At 29.3% G+C, this 25,187-nt stretch overlaps 1 protein-coding gene across 7 annotated transcripts in view; it reads right to left on the bottom strand.

The window, feature by feature from the left end:
* LOC129916972 (protein held out wings) overlaps positions 1-25,187 on the bottom strand; it is a 109,293-nt gene that overhangs the window by 25,240 nt on the left and 58,866 nt on the right. For all 7 annotated transcript variants that reach the window (XM_055997246.1, XM_055997244.1, XM_055997245.1 and 4 more), the window contains one exon: positions 12,291-12,424. In XM_055997246.1, coding sequence (XP_055853221.1) covers positions 12,291-12,424 — 134 coding nt within the window. The remainder of the gene's footprint in view (positions 1-12,290; positions 12,425-25,187) is intronic.

Below are 25,187 nucleotides of genomic sequence, written 5' to 3'. Positions count from 1 at the left end.
TAAAATATCATAAGAATGCATCACTTTCACATCATCATCACACCTTCACGTTTCATGCGGCAGTGGCAATCAATTAACCGCGATGTAACTAAATATATTTGTGGCAATTTGCACTGAAAGCTACCAAGTCAGGCTATAAAACAAGCAAATAACTGCACGTATGTAATTTAAATGCATTTATTGTGTGTAAGGTTTTTTTTTGTTTTGTTTTATTAGCATAATGGCGAATGGGATACTCGTTGATCGTTAGTACATTGATCGACGAGTATATCGTTTAAAAAATATAACTTTGATCATATCCGACAAAAACACGATTTTTGTGACTAAATGTAAATATTTTAAATAGGTTTGTAGAAAAAATATGGTAGTCTTACACGAGGCAAATGATGCATGTTGATAGAATTTAAGAAGTTCTGTATGATGAGGAATGTTTTGTAATGTAACCAACATCAGACTTTGTATCAAATCTGGTTGTTCTGATTTCTGACTTATTTATGAATTGTTATGAGTTTCCCAATTTAGCCATTTTTACTTGCCTATAGCGCAAGTGTTGGTTTCGTGTCGAAAAAAATTTGAGGTTTTAATCAAAACCAACATTACGATGATGGAGAATTCCAAAAAAGTACACATTTCCACAGCTTAAACGGGTGGATGGATTTTCTTCAAATTTGGTACAGATGATTTTTATAGAATTCTTAAAGTTGTTTTTTTTTTTTGCAGACGTAATATTCAAAGCGATTGCAACAAAACTGCATTTTTATTTTTTTCAAAAATGTCAAATAAGTGATGCATTTTTTTTTAAACTATCCAATATACAGGGTGTTCCGGAGTAAGATAACGAAAATTTAAGTTTATTATTAATTATTTTCAAAGAGAAAAGCTATCTGATGATTTAAGAAAACCCATAATTTAGGATGCCTTTACTCATGTTAATCATAATTTCTCTGTTAATAAAAATGGTAAAAACTTGGTAAAGGTTTTTGTTTTTATTTAAATGTGTTTAAAAATGATTAATACCTTTTGGTTGCTCAATAAAACCTTTTAAATTAAATTTTTTTTTCTTGTCCATGATAATTTTTGACTTTGAGACCAATTTTCTTCGAGAAAAATAGGTAAAGCATTACGAATTTTTGTTGAGGGGCTGTAGAAAGTCTGAATGTCTGTATTTAAGGCGAGGTGGGACCAACACATAAACGGCTCAACGTTTATAAATTGGTCGATAACTTCCAAATTTGTAAAGATAATTGAATGAAATAAATTTTATTATTTAGATAATAAACAAGGCCTTAAAAATATAAAAATAAATTTGAGCAATTGTAATTTAGAGAGTGTAAAAAGCTATCATTTTGGTCGTTATTTTAGTAAGACCTATGTATTTGTTTTGTGTTTTTTGTCAGACTAAAAATTTATTTTTTTTTAATTCTATTTTGGAAATTAATCGGAACGGACGCTATTTTTCTTGACCTTGCAATGTTTGAACAGGTGTAACTTCTGCATGTATGTATATAAATATAATTCATAAAAATGTTCAAAAAGGATTTTTTATTTTTACTTTTTCAGAAATAATAATTTAATTATTTTTTTTCCATAGTCTAAAGTTCTCAAAAACTAAGATTTTTTCTTCAAAAAAATCAAGGTATTAATATTTGAGCTGAGCTTGTTATTTCTTTCTATTTTGATGAATTATATTGATATATGCAGAAGTTACACTTGTTCAAATATTGCAAGGTCAAGAAAAATAGGGTGAACTGATGAGAATGTGTTTGGCGTATTTGGATAAATACATTTTTACGAATTGTTTCTCAAAAACAATATTCTAAATTTTGACATTATAAAGATTTGTCTATTGCTTTTAAAAACCATAGCCTACAAAAATGCATTTAAAAGTGCACAAGAACATCAAAGATATTTTACCAATCACCTTGGGAAAAGTCCAAAATTCAAACTGTGTTTTGTTTCATTTTCTAACAATTAATGTCATGCATGAGCACTTGAGCAGTGAGCAGCAGTCTTTTATGTATATTTTTATTTCTTTAAAACAAAATATTAAAATAGAAAATAAAACATAAATAAAAATAAGACAATTTCTTGAAAACAGAGCTAATAAGCTTGATGACTGTTCCAAAACACATTAATGATTAATGATTTTTTTAATTTTTTTTTTTCTTCTAAAAGAAAATTATATTTATTTTTAGTACCAATACACATTTTATTATTTTTTTTTTCTCTGAGAAAAAAAACTTCAATTTTCAAGTTAAAATGGATGACATTATACTCGTATTCATGTGGGGATCTTAATAAATTAGCTATGACATTTTTGTTTATGAAGATGTTTTTTGAAAATTCAAAAGATTCAACAAAAAAAAAAAAAACACCTTTGAAGAAATGCTCTTTTTCAATATAACAATCTTCGTGAGGGTCTATTTAGATCTCAGATCTCTGTCATTCACCTCTCTCTCACTTTGGGTGGAAAATTTTTCAATTTAATTTTATTGAACATAAAAATGTTGATGAAAACGAAGGGAAATTAAAAATAATTTTATTTTTAAAAACCATAAAAAAAAATAAAATGGTTGCTGTCTTAGGTCATTATAACAATTTTAATCCATGCCATTCACAATATAATGAATAATTGAATGAAAATATATTAAAATTTTTTTTTTGTTGAAAAGTTTTATGCTAATGTTTTGAAAAATTAATGACAAATGCTAAAAGAAGAACTTGTTTGTGTGTCAAATTGAATTCCAATTTCAATTTTCATGAAAAAATAAATAACTTATGGTGAATGACAAAAATAGGTCACAATAATAAGATAAGTTGATTTTCAATTTCCGGTGTTTTTTCTTGAAGGATTTCTTTTTCTGAGACATTTCAATTAAAATTTGTAAAAACATAAATAACTGTATATTAATTTTTTGTTTAAACAAAATATAATTCCAATGCAAATAATATTGACACCTTATCGAAAATATCATCATGTAAAAGCCACTGTTTTGCCATTGTTTTTGAATTTTTAATCGTCTTTTTGCCATTGCCCTGAATGTAAACGTATTTCATTTTACGACCTTATACGTTAACAAGCCTTAAAATTATTATTCTTCTTTTTGTCTTTTGAAATTCTTTTTAAATTAAAATTTATGTGAAGAAGGTGTGAGGTGTGACTACTGCGTTGTGAATTGTCGTCTGCATTGTGTCTGATCAGCTTAAACCTTAATTCAATGTTATAATCGTGTCGTGTGCAATATTACTAAAAACAGTTAATAAAATTGAATTTAAAAAAAAGAAACAGGTAAAACATGCTTTGCTTCAATGATAACTTTGACCTAAATTACTGTATACAAAAATTATTTTCAATCAACCTTACAAGAAAATATACGAAGTTCAATTTGTTATTACAATTGTGAATGACATTGTCATAAAGTGCATTACATCTTTAGCATCATCGCATAAATCACAAGTCATAACTCAAAATTCATACGGTGAGAGTTTTCAAATTCAGAAGGAAGTATTCAACAAAAAACACAATTGTTTACATAAAAAATCAACGAAATCGATTCCGTGTTTGATTGGATGTGAACCATAAAGTATAACAATAATAATTATGGCTACTCTCACTTACTGTTATTTACAATAGCACTTTAGTTTTTTTGTAAACGACACACCCGATCGTTATCAAAAATTAAATAAAAAACATCTTATCGAAAAAGAAGCAACTCATATTAGAAAAAGAAAATGTTATCTATCTATTTGAAGTAGATGACAAACAAGTAATTGCTGGAGAAGGATTATGTTGAAGCAAATATCGATAAAGGTGTTTTTTCTACGCCTTCTAAAGTGATTGTTTTTTTTTTTAAACAAACTCACAAAAGTCTTGTTTTTTAAACCAATTTTTGTTTCTTTCAATAAAAAAAATGCTGTAGGTATATAAAAATATACTATACATACACATTCCATCTGATTTTATTATAATGGTGTAGTTCTTGTAGCTTCATGTAACAATTAGAAATCTAAAAGTTCGTACATTTAGTACAATTTTCCGAACTACTAATCAACGAGTATAGGTACAGGAAAACAGTGAAGTCCTTAGATATGAAAACCGTTGAACGACTATTGGATAGAGTAGGTAAGTCAAAAACTTTGAACGAGAATTGGAAAAAAAAACATTGTGGTTCCCCTTTAGGTCATGCAAATGATGTTGGTCGCTTTTGAAAAAAAAGAGGATCTACAACCATCGCGGCTCTAAAGCAACGACGAGGTAGTGAAAATCTTTGTGAGTTTAGTTTTTGGCATGTGTATTGAAGATTTCAAAATCACAACAGGTGTACCATTGGGAAGTGTCTTGAGGCCTTTACTTTTTATTGCAGACCTCAACTACTTGAAGATGAAGTCACAATGTAGGTTGACATCTGACTCTGCGTGAATGATCCACATGGTAAGCTTTGTGGAAGCTCAAACGGGTTGAAAATCGTATTCCAAAGTATCCATGCAATCAGTAGGTAATGAATACCAGAGACCGACCGACGCGACGTCACCCGATTGCAATGGAAAAATATAGAAATTTAATTTCTATACCTACAAATTTTACTTTTAAAATCTTAAAGTTCACAGTTAGTCTGACCCACAAATAATATCATATAGTGAAGAGAACATTGTGAAAAATATGTAATTCTTATGATCTCTTACAATATGGGTACAAATCTAGAGTACAGAGATAAGAGAGATCCAGAAAACACTAAAACGAATTTCATGCTTTTATCACAAAATGTACCATTCATTGACCTACTATATATGGACTGCTAGTCGTTTGACTTTTCAATACAAAAATTGAAAAAAAAAATGATTCCACATCTTTCTAGCTCTACTAGCGGTATAACCTTAGACGGCGAAAAGAGGAAACTTTTAGTGAATGACATCTGTCGTTAAAAGGTAGTGCTTTCTCTGTTTTTATATATTTGTTCCTTTCGCACTTCGTCAAAAATGTTGCACTTATTCTCCGCTTTTTTTTAGGGCGCTAGTATCGCGAAGAAACAAGTGGAACCAACCTGAATATGCTTCTAGCAGTCCATATATATTAAGTCAATGGTACCATTGACTTCCATTATATAACTCATTGGAACTAGAACTATTAGTTTGATGAACGTGGTTTATATATCTTGGATTCTATCCACCGGATCACCAAGATTGGGAGAACCATAACCCTTATGATGCAAATGAAAGTCAACCAATTGATAAATTTAAGCAATTAATATTCAGAAGGTGAATTTGATTTGCAAAGGGGTGAATTTAGTTTGGAAAATGACTTTTATTCGTTAGAGAATATAATTATCTGAATGCAAATCTGAATTCTATTTTGTAAAAGAAATGTTTATGCTCAAATGCTTTAAGTTTGTTTTCCGAATGATACACTCACGAACAACCGAATTGTCAGATTTTTCATTTAATACAATTTTAATCGTTTTCAACTATGTATTGTTTATGTTATTCAGATTATCTTATCATTTATCAATATCCTAGACATAATCCACTTTAATCTTTATTGTTTTCTATTCACCATATAAACTATAACATTAACATTTGAATGCATTTCTAATTCCGGCTGCCATCATCTTAATAAAACAAACGATGTTTTTTTTTTTGCATATCATTCACAATATGAATGACGACGTTTGTATAAAAAAAACCACATACAGCATGTGTTTTCCATAGTTAGACATAACGCAACATATCAATTCTCTGACAAAGCGTATCTGACATTCATCATCATTGTTCGAAATCAGAGACCGTCAAATTGTAATCCAAGTAGTTTTTTAACTTTCTATCTTAAACTACCTCACGATAATGACATTCACATTTGAATTTAACATATAAAAACAGAAAATGTTAGATGATAACTTAACGAAATGAAACAAAACAAAAAAATTGTAAAACATTATTTATGTACTAAAAAACAAATTGAGAAAAAAAGACTAAAAAAAAAACAATCTAGTGAACATAAAACCCAATGCCAACATGAGAGCAAACGGCCCGTTAAATTGTCTACAGAATGATGCACTAATTGCATTTATATGCAAGGCATGATGTCAGTGCGAATTGTGCCGACACGACGAATTTCATTTAAATTTTCATATCGAAAATCATAATAAATCCTAACGAAACGAATGTGCGACGTACAAAATTACTAAACAAAAATTTGTTTGCAATAAATCGAACACAACGACGACATCAACTTTAGATATAGCACGACCGAAACGACAGTATGTGTATTATGTCAGTGGTTTTTGAAAATGACTCGAAAACCGCATGACATAACATCGATGCCATGACAATCATTGTGGGTGGCATTATGCGACACCCGGTCGGTCGATCGGTGGCGGCAATGCAGCAGCTATAACAGCAAAAACAAAACAAAAAAAAACATGGCCGCTATTCCTCCATATAATTTGATTTACTGCCACGAACTTAGCGATCAAGTTAATTCAAACCCTCGACACTCACACTCTTGATCCGGACTCCATAACTGACATGATGGAGTTTTTTATTTTCTTTATAATTTATTTATTGCAAATTGTTACAATCAATCAAACTATCATGCGGTGAGATCAACACTGCACTCTGAACCAAAATCCGATCGCATCATTTTATGGTATGAGTCATCCTATATCTATCTAAACTCCAAGTCACATACATGTATTCGTTGTACTCGTAGGTATGATGTGTGTGCTGCATGTTCACTTAGGCTTGATTTATGCCAATCAGACAATGCACAGCATTGATTACGAGTAGGGGAGAGTGGCGGACAGTGAGACACCCTTTTTTTAAATTGGTATATCTTAGAATGTTTTCGAGATAGCTTAACGAAACTTTGAAGTTAGTTTAAGACATATTTTATCTTAATGTTGCAAAAAAACTTATAGTTAAAGAATGAATGAGGGCATCACATTGGACTAAAATGTAGAAAAAGTCAAAACGTCTCACTGTTTGAAAGGGGTGCGATCAGTGAGACATTCTTAGGTGAAAAAAAAAATAACGAAAACGTCAAATAATTAGGTAATTGACAAGTATATACTTAATTAATTTATGTTACTTTAACCCATTTATTCAAAAAAAAAAAAAACAAAAAGCCAAAAAAAAATGAAAGAAAAAACAATACGAAATCATTTTGAAGTCATGCTAAAATAATAGATTTTTTTAAAATCTATATGTCTCACTGTTTGCTTTTTAAAAAACCTATGTCTCACTGTTTGCTTTTTAATAATGTCTCACTGTTTACTTTTTGTCATTTTTCGGAAAAATATAAAATTACAAAAAACGAGAAGGAATTCTAATTCAATGATATTTTTTTATGAAAGAACATATAAATATAATACATATGTAAAAAAAGTTCTGTCCACTAACCAGATTTTTTTGTGTTATACACTCTTTTTATAACACTCCAAAAACTACTTTCACCTGATTTTTTGTGATATTTTACGGCGGGGGAAAATGGACAGCTTTAATTAAGTCGGGACAAAATTAAAAGACGCAGACGGGGAAATAAACGTTTTGACCCAAACTAGCGTTACTGTGCTTATTTTCAGAAAAGAGAAAAATGGATTGTCTCACTGTTTGCACCGTCTCACTGTCCGCCACTCTCCCCTACTTAGGGGCTGCGGGCAACTTGAACTAGAAATAGTTTTTAAATTGAATAATCATCATGCATTCCAATTCCAAGTGCAAGTGAAGGCTTTTTATATTTTGTAAAATTAAAATCTTTTGCTTTCTAAGAGCATAACTATACTAATAGTAGACCATGATTGGTATTCCGAACAGTGATTGGACTTTGTTTTAAGTTTGACAGAGTCAATGATAGATTTTACAAAAGCAACTGAACACACATGTGTGCTAATGGATTGTTTTGAAACTTAATGAACTTAATGCACGGATACATTCTTGTACTCGCTCATAAATTCGGTTTTATGCTCAGCTTTTCATTGAATTCATTGTTATTTTTGGTACAAATATGGTGTTAATATGGATATCAGAGTAGGTAAAAGCGTGTTTTACAACCGGACATTATGAAAATAAAAACAGATGATTTAAAATAAATCAATATTGTAAAACATGCACATTCACAATACACATGTTTTCTTCCGAAATTAAAAATTAATGTCATAAAGTCCAATTTTGTATTTCGCTTAGAAAAAAAAAACACCCTTGAACCTACAACATTTGAATTTACTTTTCTTGGTTTTCATGCCAAATGTAACTTTTTAAGTGGATTTTAAGAGTATAGCAATTTATTCACATGATGTTTCAGTAATAGTTCGAAAACCTGCTATTTTTCACACCAGATATTAAAATAAACTTTATTTGATTTAGTATTCTTCTCACAAGTGAAATCACTAAGTCTAATTTTATGAATGTACCTTCATATTTTTCAATGGTTAAGATATTTAATTGGAGTTTTTTTTGTCCAAAACACATTGCATCAGCCAGAAACATCGGGTATAATTCCTGCGTTTGATGAACTATTGATTTATTTAACTAGTTCGATTACGAAAGGTGTTTAGAATATCGGCGAAAGATTTTTTTAAATTAAATGCATACTCCATTTTTATGAGTAAAGGAACGAACTGTCTTATAAATGCAATAATTATTTTGACTTACAAAGTAGTACATTTCTTGATCGGAAATGCATAAATAGAAGACAAACGAAGAAAAATCATAATCTTTCTCGAATCAAATTGATAACCGACTGGTTTTGGCCCGTGTTTTAAGGTCGTGCGCAAGTTATAAATACAAACTGCACTCTGCAGTATGAGAGGAAATCACACGAACTCATTCCCAAAGTTTTGAGTTGCACGTCCCAAAGCCGCAAAAGAAGTATAAGTTAAAAAAAAAAAAACAAAATATCTACAAATATTAAAGTTTATTAAAAGACTAAAACTCTGCTTAACCTTGCACAGGTCTATAACTGAGATTTAGAAAGGAAACCATTGCACTAACCAAACAAATTTGCCTTGAGACAGCGTCAGGTAAGGGAAAATCATGGAATTGGAAGGAAATCTGTTGTATTTGTTGAAAATTCACTGTACGTACCAAAAAAATTCTTTTCTATAATTCCTAAAATTAAAACTGCCAAACACACAAGTGACGAGTTTCACAGAAATATATTATTCATCTGTTCCTAGATTGTAATTCTAAAAATCATGAGAAGTTATTATTATATTAAAAAAAGTGAAGTCAAATGTTAAAATGAAGAATGGAAAAGTTATTATTTCTTTATTTGCACAGCAAATCGGCATTTTTGTATTTTATATCCAATACTGAAAGGAAGCGTACGTGAATTGATATTTACAAGTCAGCATTTGCAAGAAGCAACACAATTGTTACTGGGTTAAATTGATAGTTTTTACAAGTATGGATTTTTGATAGTATGGGCTAGAAGCTAGAGAATAGCCCATCAGTATTTGATTTTATCTATGAGAGTAAGGTATAGTGTAGGCCCAACTTTAATAAACGGAAGCTGTTGTCAAAAATTAATAAACTGTTTCTTTCTGTACGATCTGTCAAATGGAAAGAGAAAGTGAAAAAAAGGACACAAACCAAATTAAGGAAGAGTCGGAGAAAATGTGCAATTATTGTACGGAAATTAGAAAACCATGACACGGATGGACGGTAACAAAGTAAATTGGCATTAGTAAATGGAAGAACTAATTGAAGAAGCTTGTTGATTTCGAAGTTTTTTTTTCATTTTTTTTTTGTGTGCACTCTCTTGAAGAAATATCTACATGAGAGTTTTCAGAGTTTATGAATTGTACACGTAGCCTTTCAGTTATTTATGCAAAAAACGCCTTCACAATGTGTATATCTATTTTTAATTCAAAAGTTTCTAAACAATAGTTAAAGCCATTTGAAAGACTTATTATAAAATAATAATCCACATGCCAAAATCCAAATATCAATCAAATAAATCTTTAAAAAGAAACAATCTGTTCATACAAAATGTTCAATTCAAAATATTTATTGGCGCCCAACAGTAATGATTCGTTAACTTTTATTTATTATAAATTAACGAATTAATAAACAATCTTATAACATCTTGTAACAAGACTTAATCCGATTAATATCTTTTTCTATTTTACAACTCTTATTTGTTATTTTTTTTTATTTGCTTATACATACCATCCCCAAAGCTCTATACCATATTTCCAATTATAAAATTTAATTTAAAAGAAATCATATTAATCATCGTTATAAGTTATTTGAATTCCATTATACTATAAAAAAAAATTAATAAATTCCAAAAGATCTAAAATCGTATGTCTCATGTTCATTTATGGCTGCCGACATCGATACACAACAACGAAACAGTAGCTTGTATATAAAAGTTCAGATAAAATATCTCCAAGTCACATCCAGTAGAGAGCCCCCCTACTTTGAGAGTGAGTGGGTGTTATATCTTTTGGTACTAAAAAATATTTATCACGACGATGAATGTCAGGAATTGGTAATTAAATAAAAAAAATATCGAGACCAACGGTAAGAGCTTTAAGATGATTGTAAAAAAAAAACCAAAAAAAAATGTGAAGAAAAAATAAAATAAATTAATATTCATAACGACCCCATCGGTCTTAGTTTGTGGTTATATTGAAGCACGAAAATAAATTAGAAAATTGAGAAAAATGTTTCTCCAAAAATATCTTTCTGACAAACTAGTAGACAGTTTTTCGGGGGAAATTCCATTATCCAATTGTTTGGATGATCGTGAAAAAAATTTCTCGTGAAAAGTATCTATGACTCAGAATATGTCATCTCAAACAACTATAAACGGATATGTGCACGACACAACACACGTTAAAGTTGAAAAAGATCAGTTTTTATGCAAATGGGAAACTCATTATATGGATTTCTAGTGTAACTTCAAGATACACCATCACCGGATGTTGGTTAAGGTGTGACCGGAGAGAAGCGATGTCAGAGTGCTTAATGAATATTGACAGTAGATTCGAGTTTTTTTTTTAGTTTTTTTTTTTGTTTTGTGGGAAAGATATATATTTACTCTTATAAATACCTACTCGTGCTGTACATTAAATAACATAAATTCACAATCTTGTCCTCGTTGTTGCACACTTTTTATATTGCAACTAATTAGCTAGATTCAAAGACATGTTCATTATCTACTTTTCAATAGCCCGCGGCCAATATAATTAATCAAGTTTTATTATAACATTACAGATACATATTCTGTGTCATGATGGAATTGAAAACAAAAGAACTATACAAATTTATTCTCGTTTTAGAACCAAGTTAATAATCGCTATATCGCCATCAATCGAAACCCAGTTCGTCATGCAAGAGTTAAGGTGCTAATGCAGTAATGCTACATCGTTTTTCACTTTGCATCCAGCCAGCACCAGCGCGCAACTTGTTTCCAGCTGACAATTGGCAGTGCGATGTCAAATAGAAGTCGTATATTAATTAATTATTAAAGTCTGTAAAATGCTTATTTGGATTGATGACGAGATAAATGTCTGAATGGTGATGATGGGTTTTGTATAGAATGAAAAAAAAAAAAAAATGCTAACAAATAAAATCAAATGATAAAGTCGTATGAATTTGCCTGTCGAATTTCGTCAAAAAATTGACATGATTGCTTTTAACAGGCTTAACCCAAATTTTATACTGAGCGAAATCGCTTTTTATCTTTTTTAAGATCCGTTTGTTTACTTTTCGGGATCAAACTAGCTAGTTTTAAAATGTTTTGCTTGTTTGTGGAAGCGTGTATGCTGCAATACTTATTCGATCCTAATAAAATTTAACGAAGGTATAGAATTTTGTTCAGTGAACGACATAGGCTGCTTTTTTGGAATGTGTTAAAACTTTTTTAGAGCAATTTATAGGAAATGGCTGAGTTGGAGTTGAGGAAATAACGTTATTTCAGTGAAGTTTCCGTAAATTGTTTCCAAATTAGAAGAAAGACACTTCAATAATATGAGTTTTTTTTTTCATAACTCCAATAACTTGACCTTTAAAACGCATATGACAACTAGAAACATTAATTATGATTGACTTTGTGCAGTTATATATTAATGAAAATGAAAGATAGTTATTATATGTCTTCTTAAATTGAACACTAGAACTATTAACATACGGAAGTAGAGTTTAACTTATTGTCAAGTTAATCTTGAAAAAAAGTTAAATAAATTTAAATGTTTTTTAAAAAGATAGCGGAAATAATTTTTAAAATGTCATTATAGAAATTTTCCATTCTCTTTATATAAAATGGTGAAATATGAATTTTTACTTACATCTGGATGTTCTCTTACTGGCACATAGACTTTTTCATTTAATGTAATAGGCGCTCCTTCGGGTTCTGGTAATGTGAGCGGTTCTTTTTTAACGCCATTTATTTGAAATAGGGAGGCACGTACTCTGGCAATCTCTATAATAAATCAATAAAAAAAAAAATACGAATTAGAATACAATTTGGAATATTCATAGTTTAAAAGAAAATAAATACATATTTTTACTTTATTTATTAAAGTGCTTCCAAACTATTGAGCATTGAATATGAATTTGATTGAATATGGATACAAAACAGTTAATTAACATAAGATGAAAGGGTATAGAGTTGGTATAAAAAAACGGAAACTATTAAATTCCTTTTTATAAAACATTATTTTTTGGCTTTATAAAAAATATGTCTTCTGGAGTTAGTTAATACCTTTTAACCTTCTTTTCCTAATTTTACAAAACGATCTCAAATTGGTCAAATTACCCAAGAAGACATGTTCCCTTAACTAAAAGATGTTTTGTATTGGTTTTAAGACTATTAAACAAGAAAAGGGCCGGTTTTGTCCCAAAATCTCCTACATGTTTTAGAAATAACCATAAAGAAACTCTAGCTGCTGTTAACGTTTGTTTGTTGCCTCATAGTTTCTAAAATTCTCATCTTCATTTGACAAATAAGGTATCGGTTGAAGCATTTTTGTAAATGACCTTGATATTGAACATCAAAATTGATATTGAACATCAAAATTTTTTAACATTCATTTTTTGATTTATAAAAACCTAATATTAATCTAATACATACCTACATAGATACTTAGAATTAAAAAATACAAAAAATAACTTGAATGAAATATAAAATAATAATTTTCTTCTTCCTGATTTTTGTTTTTGTACAAATGTTTCTATTAATTAATTTAAAATGGCATTTATTTATGTCTACAATAAAAAAGAAACATATTCACGCCTTCCTATTTGTCTTCAAAAAAATTAACATTTTTTTTTTATAAAAAAAAAAACTATCTTAAATATTAGTCACTTAAAAAAAAAACTTAATTAAATATTTAATTTCCGCAAGCAAAAATATAAAATAAATAAATTGCACGACTGGGGTCGCACGTACTTGCTCTTATGCTTAAAGTAACTATAATGTTAAAGCTTTTTATTCAAGAAATTTAAAATTCGATATTTTGAAGAAATTTCATAAGTAGTATAAAAAAATTAAATCTGTTTTTATAATTAATAAAACTCCGTTTTAAAATATCTACAAAAAAAAAAACAAATATGCCATTTTATTTCTCGTATAAAAAGGTATTTTTAGAAAAAAAATTTTGAAAATTGTAGGAGCCGTTTTTTAAAAAAATAATTTTTTATATATAAAATTTTTTTAACATTTTTCAAAAAAAAAGTTGGTATGCCATTTTGAAGAAATAATTAATTTACACATAAAAACTAAATTTCAAAATTTTTCATTGATACGTTTTCAAAAAATTGATTTTTCAAAAAAAAATTTTGAAATATTTTTTAAAAAACCAAAAATGCGTTTTTTGAAAATTTTATAAAATTTTAATATTATCTTTACTTACACACTTTTGTATAAAAATTTTCATTTAAATCGGGCTAATTTTGTACGAGATATTCAGAAACGAAAAAAACCGTTCTATGACAGGTACCGTTAATAACGGTACAAAAAATATTTTTTTTATTTAAAAAGTTGGCCCTTATGTGTAGTATTACACACAAAAATTTTAATCAAAATCGTTAGAGCCGTTTTTGAAAAAAATTAACTTTTCTATTTCCGTTATATGGCAGGTACCGTTAGTTTTGGTCATAAAAAAAAAATTTCAATTTCCCCTCTAGGGAATCACCAAAAACTGCTAACTACCAAGTTTGAAGAAAATCACTTCACTCGTTTAGGCTGCAGCTCCAGATAGAGACAGACGGACAGACAGACAGACAGACAGACAGACAGACAGACAGACAGACAGACAGACAGACAGACAGAATTGCCGGACCCACTTTTTTGGCATTCTCCATCATCGTAATGTCATGTAAAATTGTTATCTCGAGTTCGATTTTTTTTACGAATCCTAAACTTGCCCTATAGTACCTATATCGCAAGTAAAAAAATATATATAAATGAGATAAAATTAGAATAGTAGGTATTTTCATGTTGCGATGCTATATAGTTTTGAATCATCATCAAAAATCTTTCAACGCATTATTATTACAATGATGTTTTGAGAGGATATCATAATGATGGTGATGACGATGATCAAAGAAATAGTAAAAAAAAAAAAAAAAAAACAAAATATGAAAAACAACATATTATACATTAGGCCTATGTGACTCTGTAGACATTTTTAAACATTCATTCAGAAAATGTAAATAAATACTTGTTTTCAAAAATAAAGACGCATCGTTTTTATTTCTAAAAAGATAAATGAGTATTCGATAAAATGCATTAGAAAGTCGCACACATATTAGTTCTAATAAAAAGGCAATTTTTAGTTTTTAAAATGTGTAGATATTGAAATATAAAAAATATTCACCATAATAACTGAAGAAATTGATCTGTTATCTTGTGTTCTTTTTACCTATATAAAAACGGCTCCAACGATTTTGATTAAAAAATTAAATGACCAAATGTAAATTTTTATAAGAAAACGTTTAAGTGAAAAAAATTTTAAAAAAATAATTATTGGATTAAAAAAAATTGAAAATCCGTCCATGAATTTTTTTTTTAAATTTGTTTTTATGCGTCGATTAATATGTTCTTTTTGATCGCAAACAAAATTTGTCTAAGGGGCAAAATCCCTCTGGACGACAGCTTTTTCAATAATTTTTTTTTTGGAAAACTGAAAGCATTTATTGAAATTTGGAAAAGTACAAATAATATTATTGACATTATGAAGTACCGATATAATTTTTTTAAGTAAAAAAAAAAATGGCGGCTCTACTGCCCTTTTAAGTTGACGCCTCGAGTTTGGGCAGTGCAATGCCCAGGTCCAGGAAATTATTTATAATCAAAAGATAAATTTTTGTGAAATACAAATTAGAAACCAAAGAAAGTAATTTGCACTTTATTTCAAAACGATAACTTCATTAGTTTTTGAGTTACATTATACGGCGCGGAAAAAAGCGTTTTGAGAAAAATGCGTTTATAGTTTTCGTTTTCGTACTGTGGTAAGTTCGGAGCCCATAGGTTTCGGGACTATCAAGGGGCTTTGGAGGATTCATTCAAGGCTAAACCCTCTGAAAATAGTTTTTTTTGGTTGATAAATGAATTTTTTTGGCAAAAAAAAATAATGCAAAAATAAAAAATTTCAGAGGTGTTTCTCCCCTAAAAAGGTATTTGAAAATTTTTAATTATAAAAAATCAACGCTCTAAAAAAGTGGTTCTAACGATTTTAAAAGGTTTTTTTTTTAAATTTAAAATTAAAAAATGGCATACTTAGCTTGGAGGTCAAAACCTTTTAAAAATATTGTTATAAGAATAAAAAAAATTTAAGGAAGGTGTTTAGTTTGGTTTGAGTTAACTTGATATAAGCTCATCCTGAGTAGGTAATAAATAGAACCCGAGTTGTTTCAAAAACAGTTTTTTTTTACCCAAGATTGATTTTAAGTTCTCAAAATCTTTTACAATTGGATGTCACCCTTTTTCACTTTCCATAACAAGGTTAAATTACATATTATATAACTTGATATCAATAGAAGTAGCGCTTACTCCTGCTAAAATATTTGTTTATTTTAATCCCAGAACTAATTTACCAATTTTTTACTTGCGATATAGGTACTATATATATCAAGTTATGTATTCGTACAAAAAAAAAAGTTGAGATAACATTTTTCCATAACATTACGATGGTAGAGAATGCCAAAAAAGTGGGTCCCGGAAGTCCGTCAGTCTGTCTGTCTGTCTGTCTGTCTGTCAGTCTGTCAGTCTGTCAGTCTGTCAGTCTGTCAGTCTGTCAGTCTGTCAGTCTGTCAGTCTGTCAGTCTGTCAGTCTGTCAGTCTGTCAGTCTGTCAGTCTGTCAGTCTGTCAGTCTGTCAGTCTGTCAGTCTGTCAGTCTGTCAGTCTGTCAGTCTGTCAGTCTGTCAGTATGTCTGTCTGTCTGTATAAGGAGCTACAGCCTAAACGGATGGACCGATTAATGTCAAACTTGGTGTGTAGCGTTATTTATCAACTCTCCAGAGGGGTTTTTGGAATTAATTTTTTTGGACCAAAAATAACGGTACTTGTCATATACCGATTTTAGTAAAGTTAAAATTGCTCAAAAACGGCTCCAACGATTTTGTTTAAAAAATTCAAATGTAAGTTTTAAGACAAGGTCTATCTTCTAATGAAAAATTTTTTTTTTGAAAATCATTATTAACGGTACCTGCCATAGAACCGTTTTTTTTAAATCCGATTATCTCCGAAAGTGCTTATTCTATTTCAACGAAACTTTTTGTGATGAAGAATTTATATAATTTAAATATAAGCCAAAAGGAAAATTTTGAAAAAAATACTTTTTGGATTTTTAAAAAAATTTTGAAAATTTTTTTTTGAAAAATCCAATTTTCGAAAACGGGACATTAAATTTTTTTGAAATTTTGTGTTTAGATGTTGATCAGTGATTTCTACAAAATGGCATACCAATTTTATTTTAAAACTTTTTTTCCAAGAAATTATTTATAAAAAATTAGTTTTTTAAAAAACGGCTCTAACGATTTTGAAATTTTTTTTTCTAAAAATGCATGTTAGTATATCAGTCAAAACTGCATACTTGTTTTGAGGGGCAATTTGATTTCAGATTTTATATTATTTTTTTAAAAAACGAATTTCCTTTTTTTTTTTCTTTCCCATATATTTAGATTTTCCAAATTTCTATATAAAAAGTCTTTAAAATTTAAGCAACTTGAACTCTAAGAGCAAGTACGTGCGACCCCAGTCGTGCAATTTATTTTTTAATAAACTCTAAAACCAAAACTTAGTAAAAAACATGTTGCAGGAGTTAACTCAGTGCAAATATTGAAATAGGAATAATATAAATTAACTCTGGTTGAATTTGTTTGGCAGGATTAAAAAATGTCGAGTTAACCCAGAGTTAACTCTGCACTGTAATCTGACAGTAAAGTTGTTTCTACGTCAAAATTGATTGAGTCCAAAAAATGGCTTAAAGAGATAATCTTCTACTGAAAAACTGAGCTTTAACTTTAAAGACTACAATTGCCAGTACGATCATTTTACGGTTTCCTAACTTGCCCTACTAGTCCTAATAATATAAAAACTCGCTATTAAAAATATTTATTCAATTCATATAGTGTGTGAGTTTAAAAAAAGCATCGTTTCATAGTTATTGCAAAGCATAAACAAGTACCAATTCCCACGCCAATTAAAACGATATCCTGCACTTGGTCTTGTCGCCGAAACTAGGTTAAACTATGCACGCCGCTGTTATGGCTGTGGCGCCTAATGTCACTCAAATGCATTGCAATTGCAAGTTAGCAAACTGCCATCACTACATCACTCGTTTCGCTATATAATCGACAAACAATTGTCCAGTGTCGATAGTTTTTTTTCTCATTTTTGTTGTATTTTTTAAATAACAAAAAAAAACTTTGATGTTGATGATGATGGTGTTTATGGTTTGCTTGGCAGTGTGCACAATTTTTATTTTTTCCTCAACGAGAATATAAATATGGCGTATCGTTGCCAATTGACCTCCATAGTTGAACTGAAAAATATACATTTTTATTGCAAATATCAAAAAAAAAAAAAAAAAAATAGACAAAAAAAAACTAATAAAATCAAGTTAAAATAGACAAAAACCAAGCAAAAAAACCACTGTAACACGAGCCGAATATATATATCTAACTACTCGATCTGCATCTAATGGAATGCATTTGAATTTCCCGCCATAACCACACTCAATATGCACTCGTACAATAATATAGCAAGTAGTTGACCGACACGGCTACTTGAAGTGCATAAGTTTTCAACAAAAATTTTGTATTATTTGATCTTCACATCAAAATTGGAAAATTATGCAAAATGTATCTTTTGTTTTTTTTCTTCAAGTTGCTAGTCGTAGTCTTTATAGACATCGTTCAAGTGGTTCGTATAGATGTAATTGCATACAAAAAAAAAAAGATTGACAACAACGAGGAGTCGGGTTGTTTTATTGGGTTAAGTGTTACCATCCATTTGTGCATGTGCATGTCATTTTTTTGAGATAAAACTGATAACAACACATTATTGCATAGTTTTTCTATGAATTTTGTTGTGTTTCTTATTTATTATTTTAAATTAATATTACTTTTTTATGTGACATGATGAATAAATTGGTTGTTGAATTATTGCCAATATTCGTATGTGTATAATGCCGCATTAGATGTAACGTTAATGGCTGAATTAAAAACAACTGATAAGAAAAGAAAAATGATGAGGAATGTGCACTGTGAATGAAATACAAAACAATTTGCCCTTTTGTCATCGATATAATATTTATAAAATGAATTAAGCACGAATATTTTTATGATTGCATTGGTTAAGCAAATTTTATAGAATTTTGACAAATTACGTGGGTCTTAAGTTAATTATTACGAATTTACGGCTTCCTAAAGACTTCACGAACTTACTCCCACATTCAAAATAAGTCAACACCTACTAAATTTGTGGGCTTATTTGGGAGTTGCTTCAGTTAGCTGAGATATTATGTTTTGAAATGTATGTCTTTCAAAGTTAAATAAGAGTTTTGTATGGTATAATTTTGCTGTACATTGAAAGGTTTATAAGCGAGAAAAGTCTTGAACACAAAATTTGCCATTTAATACCCGGAGCATATTTCTCGCTTCAAGCAGCTTTAATTTTCCAATATTTAATTTTTTATATTTATTTTTAAGTTTTATTTTGTTTTTAAGCGTTATTTAAAATTTTCAAAAAAAAATAAATAGTTAACTCAATGAATTTGGGCCTAAAAATCTTAGTCCCTTCTAGGAGCTCTAATTTTTGAAGTATATATTTTCAAATAATTTTATAATTAAAAATGCATACAAATTTAAACAAATACTCAAACATTAAACAAAAATTCGATAATTTAAATATGAGATAAATTATTATCCAACTAAAAGTTTAAAAACTCATGTGTATAAGAAAAATTAAAAATATAAACGGAATGACAATATGAAAGGATTATGCCCTTTTTATACATATTTTGGACTAAAACAAAAAGATGCTTGAGAACGTTATGATTCTATCAATTCGAAATTGGTATTAAAGGTTTGAAGCCTACGAGTAAGAGCTGTTTGCTGAAACGAAACTTAAGGATTTAAGTTCTAAATAAAATCGTATGTAACAGTTTACGCCAGAGGAAAAAGTAGGGAAAAAGATTTTATGTTTTATTAAAATATTTAAATTTCGTTTCAGTAAATGGGTTTAAGGTTAAGCAGTTCAATAACTTATTCCGTATTTTATAAAAATAAGTTTTTTTATTAGTTTTGATGGAAATTTAACAAAATTTGTTTTTATAATCTCACTAAAAATGTCAAACTTAAGGATCTGAATTTTGTTTTCTTTTCTTTGTTTTCTTATTGAACACATAATAATCAAAAGTTCGTCATTAAACCTGTTGGCCAAGTATATTGGCCAACAGGTGAATCACTAAACATTCACCAAAAGTTCACAGGATGAAGCATATTTTACTATCAAAAATGTTTAAATTTTTCTTCAATAGTTTAACTAATAGATACAATCATTTGATATCCGATTCCAATTTATTACTAATAACTTAAAGATAAAAGTAATTCCAAAGAATTTATGTATGCAGATGAGATGTGAAATGAACCTTCGGCGCACGAAGTCTGTTGGTAATGAAATCATCATAATCATTGTAAATCAAATTAAATTGTGAAATATAATTAATTGTTTTAATCCTCTTGAATTTGGACTAAAATTTTAAGAGCTTTTGAAACAGTACACAAAAACAACAAACATAAAGTTAGGGAAATAATATGCAACAAAGTTTAAGAATTATGTTCAAAGTGAGAAACTGAAAACATATTGGTTGAAATATTTTTAGTATCTTGAAATATTAACCCAATACAAAAATCCCAAACAGAGTATGAAAATAATGTCAAGGTTTACCCCGAGTTAACTTACAATCCACAATGGTCTATAGGAATAAATGATGTTCTGCACTTAAAAACTATCACAAAGTTAATTCTGACGAAATGTGTTTCGCAGGATTAACTTATCCAAAGTTTATTTACGGTTAACTTTGCACTGAAAAACTGACCCTAAATGGTGCATAAAACCTAAAGGACTACTCAATTTTTCAATCTAAACTAATTAAATTAAATTACATCACTGGCACTGCACAGTGCACATGGAAGTCAATTCCGAGAAATCAGTCAAAACACCATCCGACCATCCATCATCATCGATAAAAATATAAAGTTCCCCTTTTTTCCGTCATATAAAATAAAAGTTATTAAAGGTCAACGCGTCAATTGGAACCGCCTTTTTCAATAGTTAACCCCCAACAAATAGGTGTGGATTGTAATTGGCATAAAAATTGCTATAACATCAAAGAAGAAGAAGAAGAAGAAGAAGAAAAAAAAACACATAGACCACACTCAAAAGATAGATAGACGATCTACTAACGTCACTTCATCAGAAGTGTGATAATGCGATCGATCGGTGCATCAAAACTTAAAACCATCAAAGAGTATTATAAGGAGTGGAAGTTAATCAATTTTCAAATTCCATCGATTGTGTGACTTGTAATTTTATTGAATTATTAGAAAAAAAAACGATGCCGATAGGGTTAGAGATTATAAAGAACAGTATTGAAATACCACTTAAATTATTATCAATTCGAATTCAAAGATTTTAATAAACAAAAATATTTTTGTTTTGCAATTTTTTTTTAGCTTGAAGTCATATGATATTGATGATCATCAGATTGTATTTTTTCTGATAAAGGGTTTAGTTTATAGTCGAAGCAAAAGCTATTGTGACCAATTTAACTAATCAATGATGATTAATGATGGGTTAATTTAAAGTAATTATAATGAGTGTCTGATGGACTTGATTGGTTGATTGTTAGATCAGAAAGAAGTGGATACAGAAAATAGTTGTGAATAATCTGTTGGGAATGCGGTGAACTTTTTTTTTTTTTTGTATTCTGTTGTTTTGTAGCTAGAAGTTTAAAACGATTATTTATTTATTACTATCATAGTTTATGGATTAAAAAAAAAATCAATATCTAATAAATTTGTAGCATTTCTTTAAGAAAGAATGCACGACTGGGTCGCACGTACTTGCTCTTGTAGTTCAAAGTGTCTTTATCTTAAATATCTATTGTAAATTTAAGATTTTGTTAAGTTTCGAAAAAAATTTTTTTTTAAATCGAATGTTAAGAAAATTAAACTTTTCAATTTTTTAAAACTTAAAAAAAAAATTTATTTTACATTTAAAAATGAAAAGAATTAGTTGCCTGTTAATTTTGAATAAAATTAGATTATGCTTCGATTGAATATATGAACCTAAAAAATATGTCAATTTTTGCAAAATGGCAACGCCATATTTCCGTTCTCCGAATTTTTTGAGAAAAACTAAAAACACAGTTTTGTTAGGATCTATAAGACCATTACGTATATAAAATTTTATCGAAATCGTTAGAGCCCTTTTCGAGAAAAATGCAATACCTCGAAAACGGTATATGGGAGGTATGCGTTAAAAAGGAGATATTAAAAAAATAAAAAAACGAACCTAGGAAATTATGCAAAAATCATCTGTACCAAGTTTCAAGCAAATCCATCCACCCGTTTAGGCCCTAGCTCGATGTACAGATGGACGCACAGACCGACGGACGGCATGACGAAAACCACTTTTTTGATCTTCTCCATCATCGTAATGTTGGTTTTGATTAAAACCTCGATTTTTTTTTTCTGCACGAAACCAATACTTGCCCTATAGAGCAAGTAAAAAACAACTGATTTAAATATTAGCCATTGAAAAAGTACTACATTTAAATACTTTTTAGTCCAATTATTGCATTAAATACCTGAAAAGCCAGAGTGTCAAAGAGATTGTATTAACTTCTTAATATTCATTTTGGTACCTAGTCATAATGTTTACAAGTTGAATTCAAAATTTAAGTCAACTATTCGAATTCATAGAAATGAATTCCATAGATAACATATTTTAGAATTTCTCAAGAAAACAAAATTGCAGAAAACCTTTTAACAGTTAGAAAAACAAGCTGCTGTAAAAGCTGAGTAGCAAAATGATAACAAGTTCAAAATTAAAATTTTGTTCTAGAGCCCTCAATTTCTTTCTACTTACCTTTCTTTTAAATTCACCAATTTAGACGAATAGGTATGGAAGTATTGTTTAACTTAGGTTCTTTCTAATTCTTAGTTTTTAAACTTGAAACTCACATTGAAATTGAGCTTGAGGACTGCTTTTATACTTCTAATACCCAAAATGGCCATTAAAGAAAAAAAGAAATAACAAATTCCTTAATTGGAACACAATGCGGCGCGGTACGCTAATAATAACAAATATAGACATATCCGCCTTGAGACTAGCGATGCTAGCAAAGATAAATTAATATCAATAACAGTTTTTTAATTTCCTCCAACTTGTTGCAAAAGTATAAAATAAAACTTGATTTCTAATTGTTATACCTAAAATTTAATGGCTTTAGGGGTTTACAAGTTTCTCCTTAAATCAAACCTACACTAGAACATGTTTTTATATAAAATGTTTATTTTCAAATTTTAAATCATCCTCATTTGGTTCGAACACAAAGCTTAAGGTTCAAACTAACCTTGAGTTATAAAGTCATCGACTAAATGTATGACAATGACGAATCCACCTCAAAACTGAGTGGGGTTTGAAAATTATAATTTCATATACCAAACCGACAAAAAAAAAAAAAAACAAAAAAACCTACTCACATATCACCAAAACAGGGAACAAGCCTCAAAAGTCATCAGCAAAGCCAAGCTTGGCATAAAGCAACCAGCAATAGAAAAGTGGCTATCACATTAAATGCATGCCTCCGCGTTTTACTTAGTAATTTGCGGCACAATGTCGGTGGAGGGTAACAAGCAAAAGCTTTAGGTTATCTATAAAAGGTAAGCAAGCCCAAGCACAATACTTGTTCCACCAACAACTACTACCAGTAGAAAAAAAGTTTAACTAAAGAGAAATCATTTTGTTGTTGTGTGTCGCTGCTGCTTATTGGCCACCTACACTGATGCGAAGTTGGTGTCTATAATTTGGCGTGGTAGAGAGATCCCTTATTTGGAGTTCCGATTTCTGAGAGAGACGTTGGCGTCAGTCTCTAATGACTAACAGATTGATATTGTAATTGTGAGTGAATAAGCACAAGGTTCCGTCGTCCGATTTGAGCTTAAGACTCATGTAGGTTGATGAAAAGTCTTGATAGATGCCTACAACTTGTGTATGTTTTAGCTTGTTTTTTTGGTTGATTTTGATTAGGTTTTGATTTGTAATAATATTTTTGGAAACTTGAAGAAATAAAAAATTCCACAGACGCATGCACTTTAAAAGTGGAAGAAAGATTATGCGTTCTTCCATTTAAAGAAATATAAAAAAAATAAATCAGTGAAAGTTGTTTTATTTTTCATGAAAAGCTACAATTCACAGAAAGAGGAGATAAATTTAAAATTGATTGTTTAAAAAGTTGTAAATATTTCAAACTGATGGATAGGTATTTGTTATTGATTTTTTTTTTGTATACAGGAAAAGTTATTATTTCTGATTGATGTTTAACAGATGCACCATTTTAAACACACACACAACTATTTGCAACTTCGGCGAACGTCAATATAAACAAGTACGAGGAGGTACGAGTTTATCTACTTTTCGTTCGAAAGATAACTTATCTATATATAGAATTTGAATTTGCATGCAGGTGCAAGTGGTTTATATGGATAGGAAGTTCAGAGCGGTTAGGCTATACGCAAACGTTTTATTAACATATCGTTTTCTGTCACAAAATGTCACGATAATATGTCAATTAATCAATTTGATCTTGTGTTCAATGAGTGCCAAATGAATTAATCATAATCTACTTTTATTTTAATGCAAATTTTTTGTCTAAAGGTTAGAATTTTTCAAATATAGTTTAGGTATTCTTTCGAAATAAGATTTGATTTAAACTTGTTTGATCTTAGTCCTACATAGAGAGTAAAAATTTAGATCCTTTTACATACTTTTAATGAAGGCTATTGATTATGCCTTACAGAAAGGTATGAATGTTCACGGGTTTAAAAATTCTAAATTTTTGTAAGTTGTCCAAAAAAAAAATGCAAAGTTTTCTCTGGAGCCATCAAACAACATGTCTTGAGGACTTACTTTTAAGTATTTCTGCGATAGTTAGTGAACTAAAATCCAAATTTGAGACCTCGAACACCTTGCACTCGCAAACGATGTAACCGATTTTTTATTAAAATTTCAGAATTTTGTTCTTATAAATAACATTCAACATTTATTAAGTATAAATGTTTTGAGAACGGCTCGAAAGATTTCGCTGAAATTCTGAAAGCGTATTTTTTCATAGAATGAAAAGCTTAAACAAAAAACTCGCACACCGTCCATTTGTTGATGATAATAATGGATAGGGGTTTGCTAAAGAGCGATTTTTAAAGAGCAGTGATAGCAGTGAGCAGCATATTACAAAAGCAGCTATTTATAGCTGCTATTTAATCACTCTTTAAATAGCAATTAGTTAAAGTTGCAAATTACTTTTTAAATTTCTTCCTGATTTGAATCATGATTGAAAATATGGAATACAAAACAAATAAAATGTAAGTAGCCATTTTTGAAATTTTTTAATAACTCCTTGAATGCATGCACTAAAACAATGGTAATTTAAAAAAGAACTTCTCTGTTTCG

This window comes from Episyrphus balteatus, chromosome 3, assembly GCF_945859705.1.
Source record: "Episyrphus balteatus chromosome 3, idEpiBalt1.1, whole genome shotgun sequence".
NCBI lineage: Eukaryota > Metazoa > Arthropoda > Insecta > Diptera > Syrphidae > Episyrphus > Episyrphus balteatus.
The sequence above is the reverse complement of the archived record's forward strand: the minus strand, read 5'-3'. Positions and strand labels throughout refer to the sequence as shown.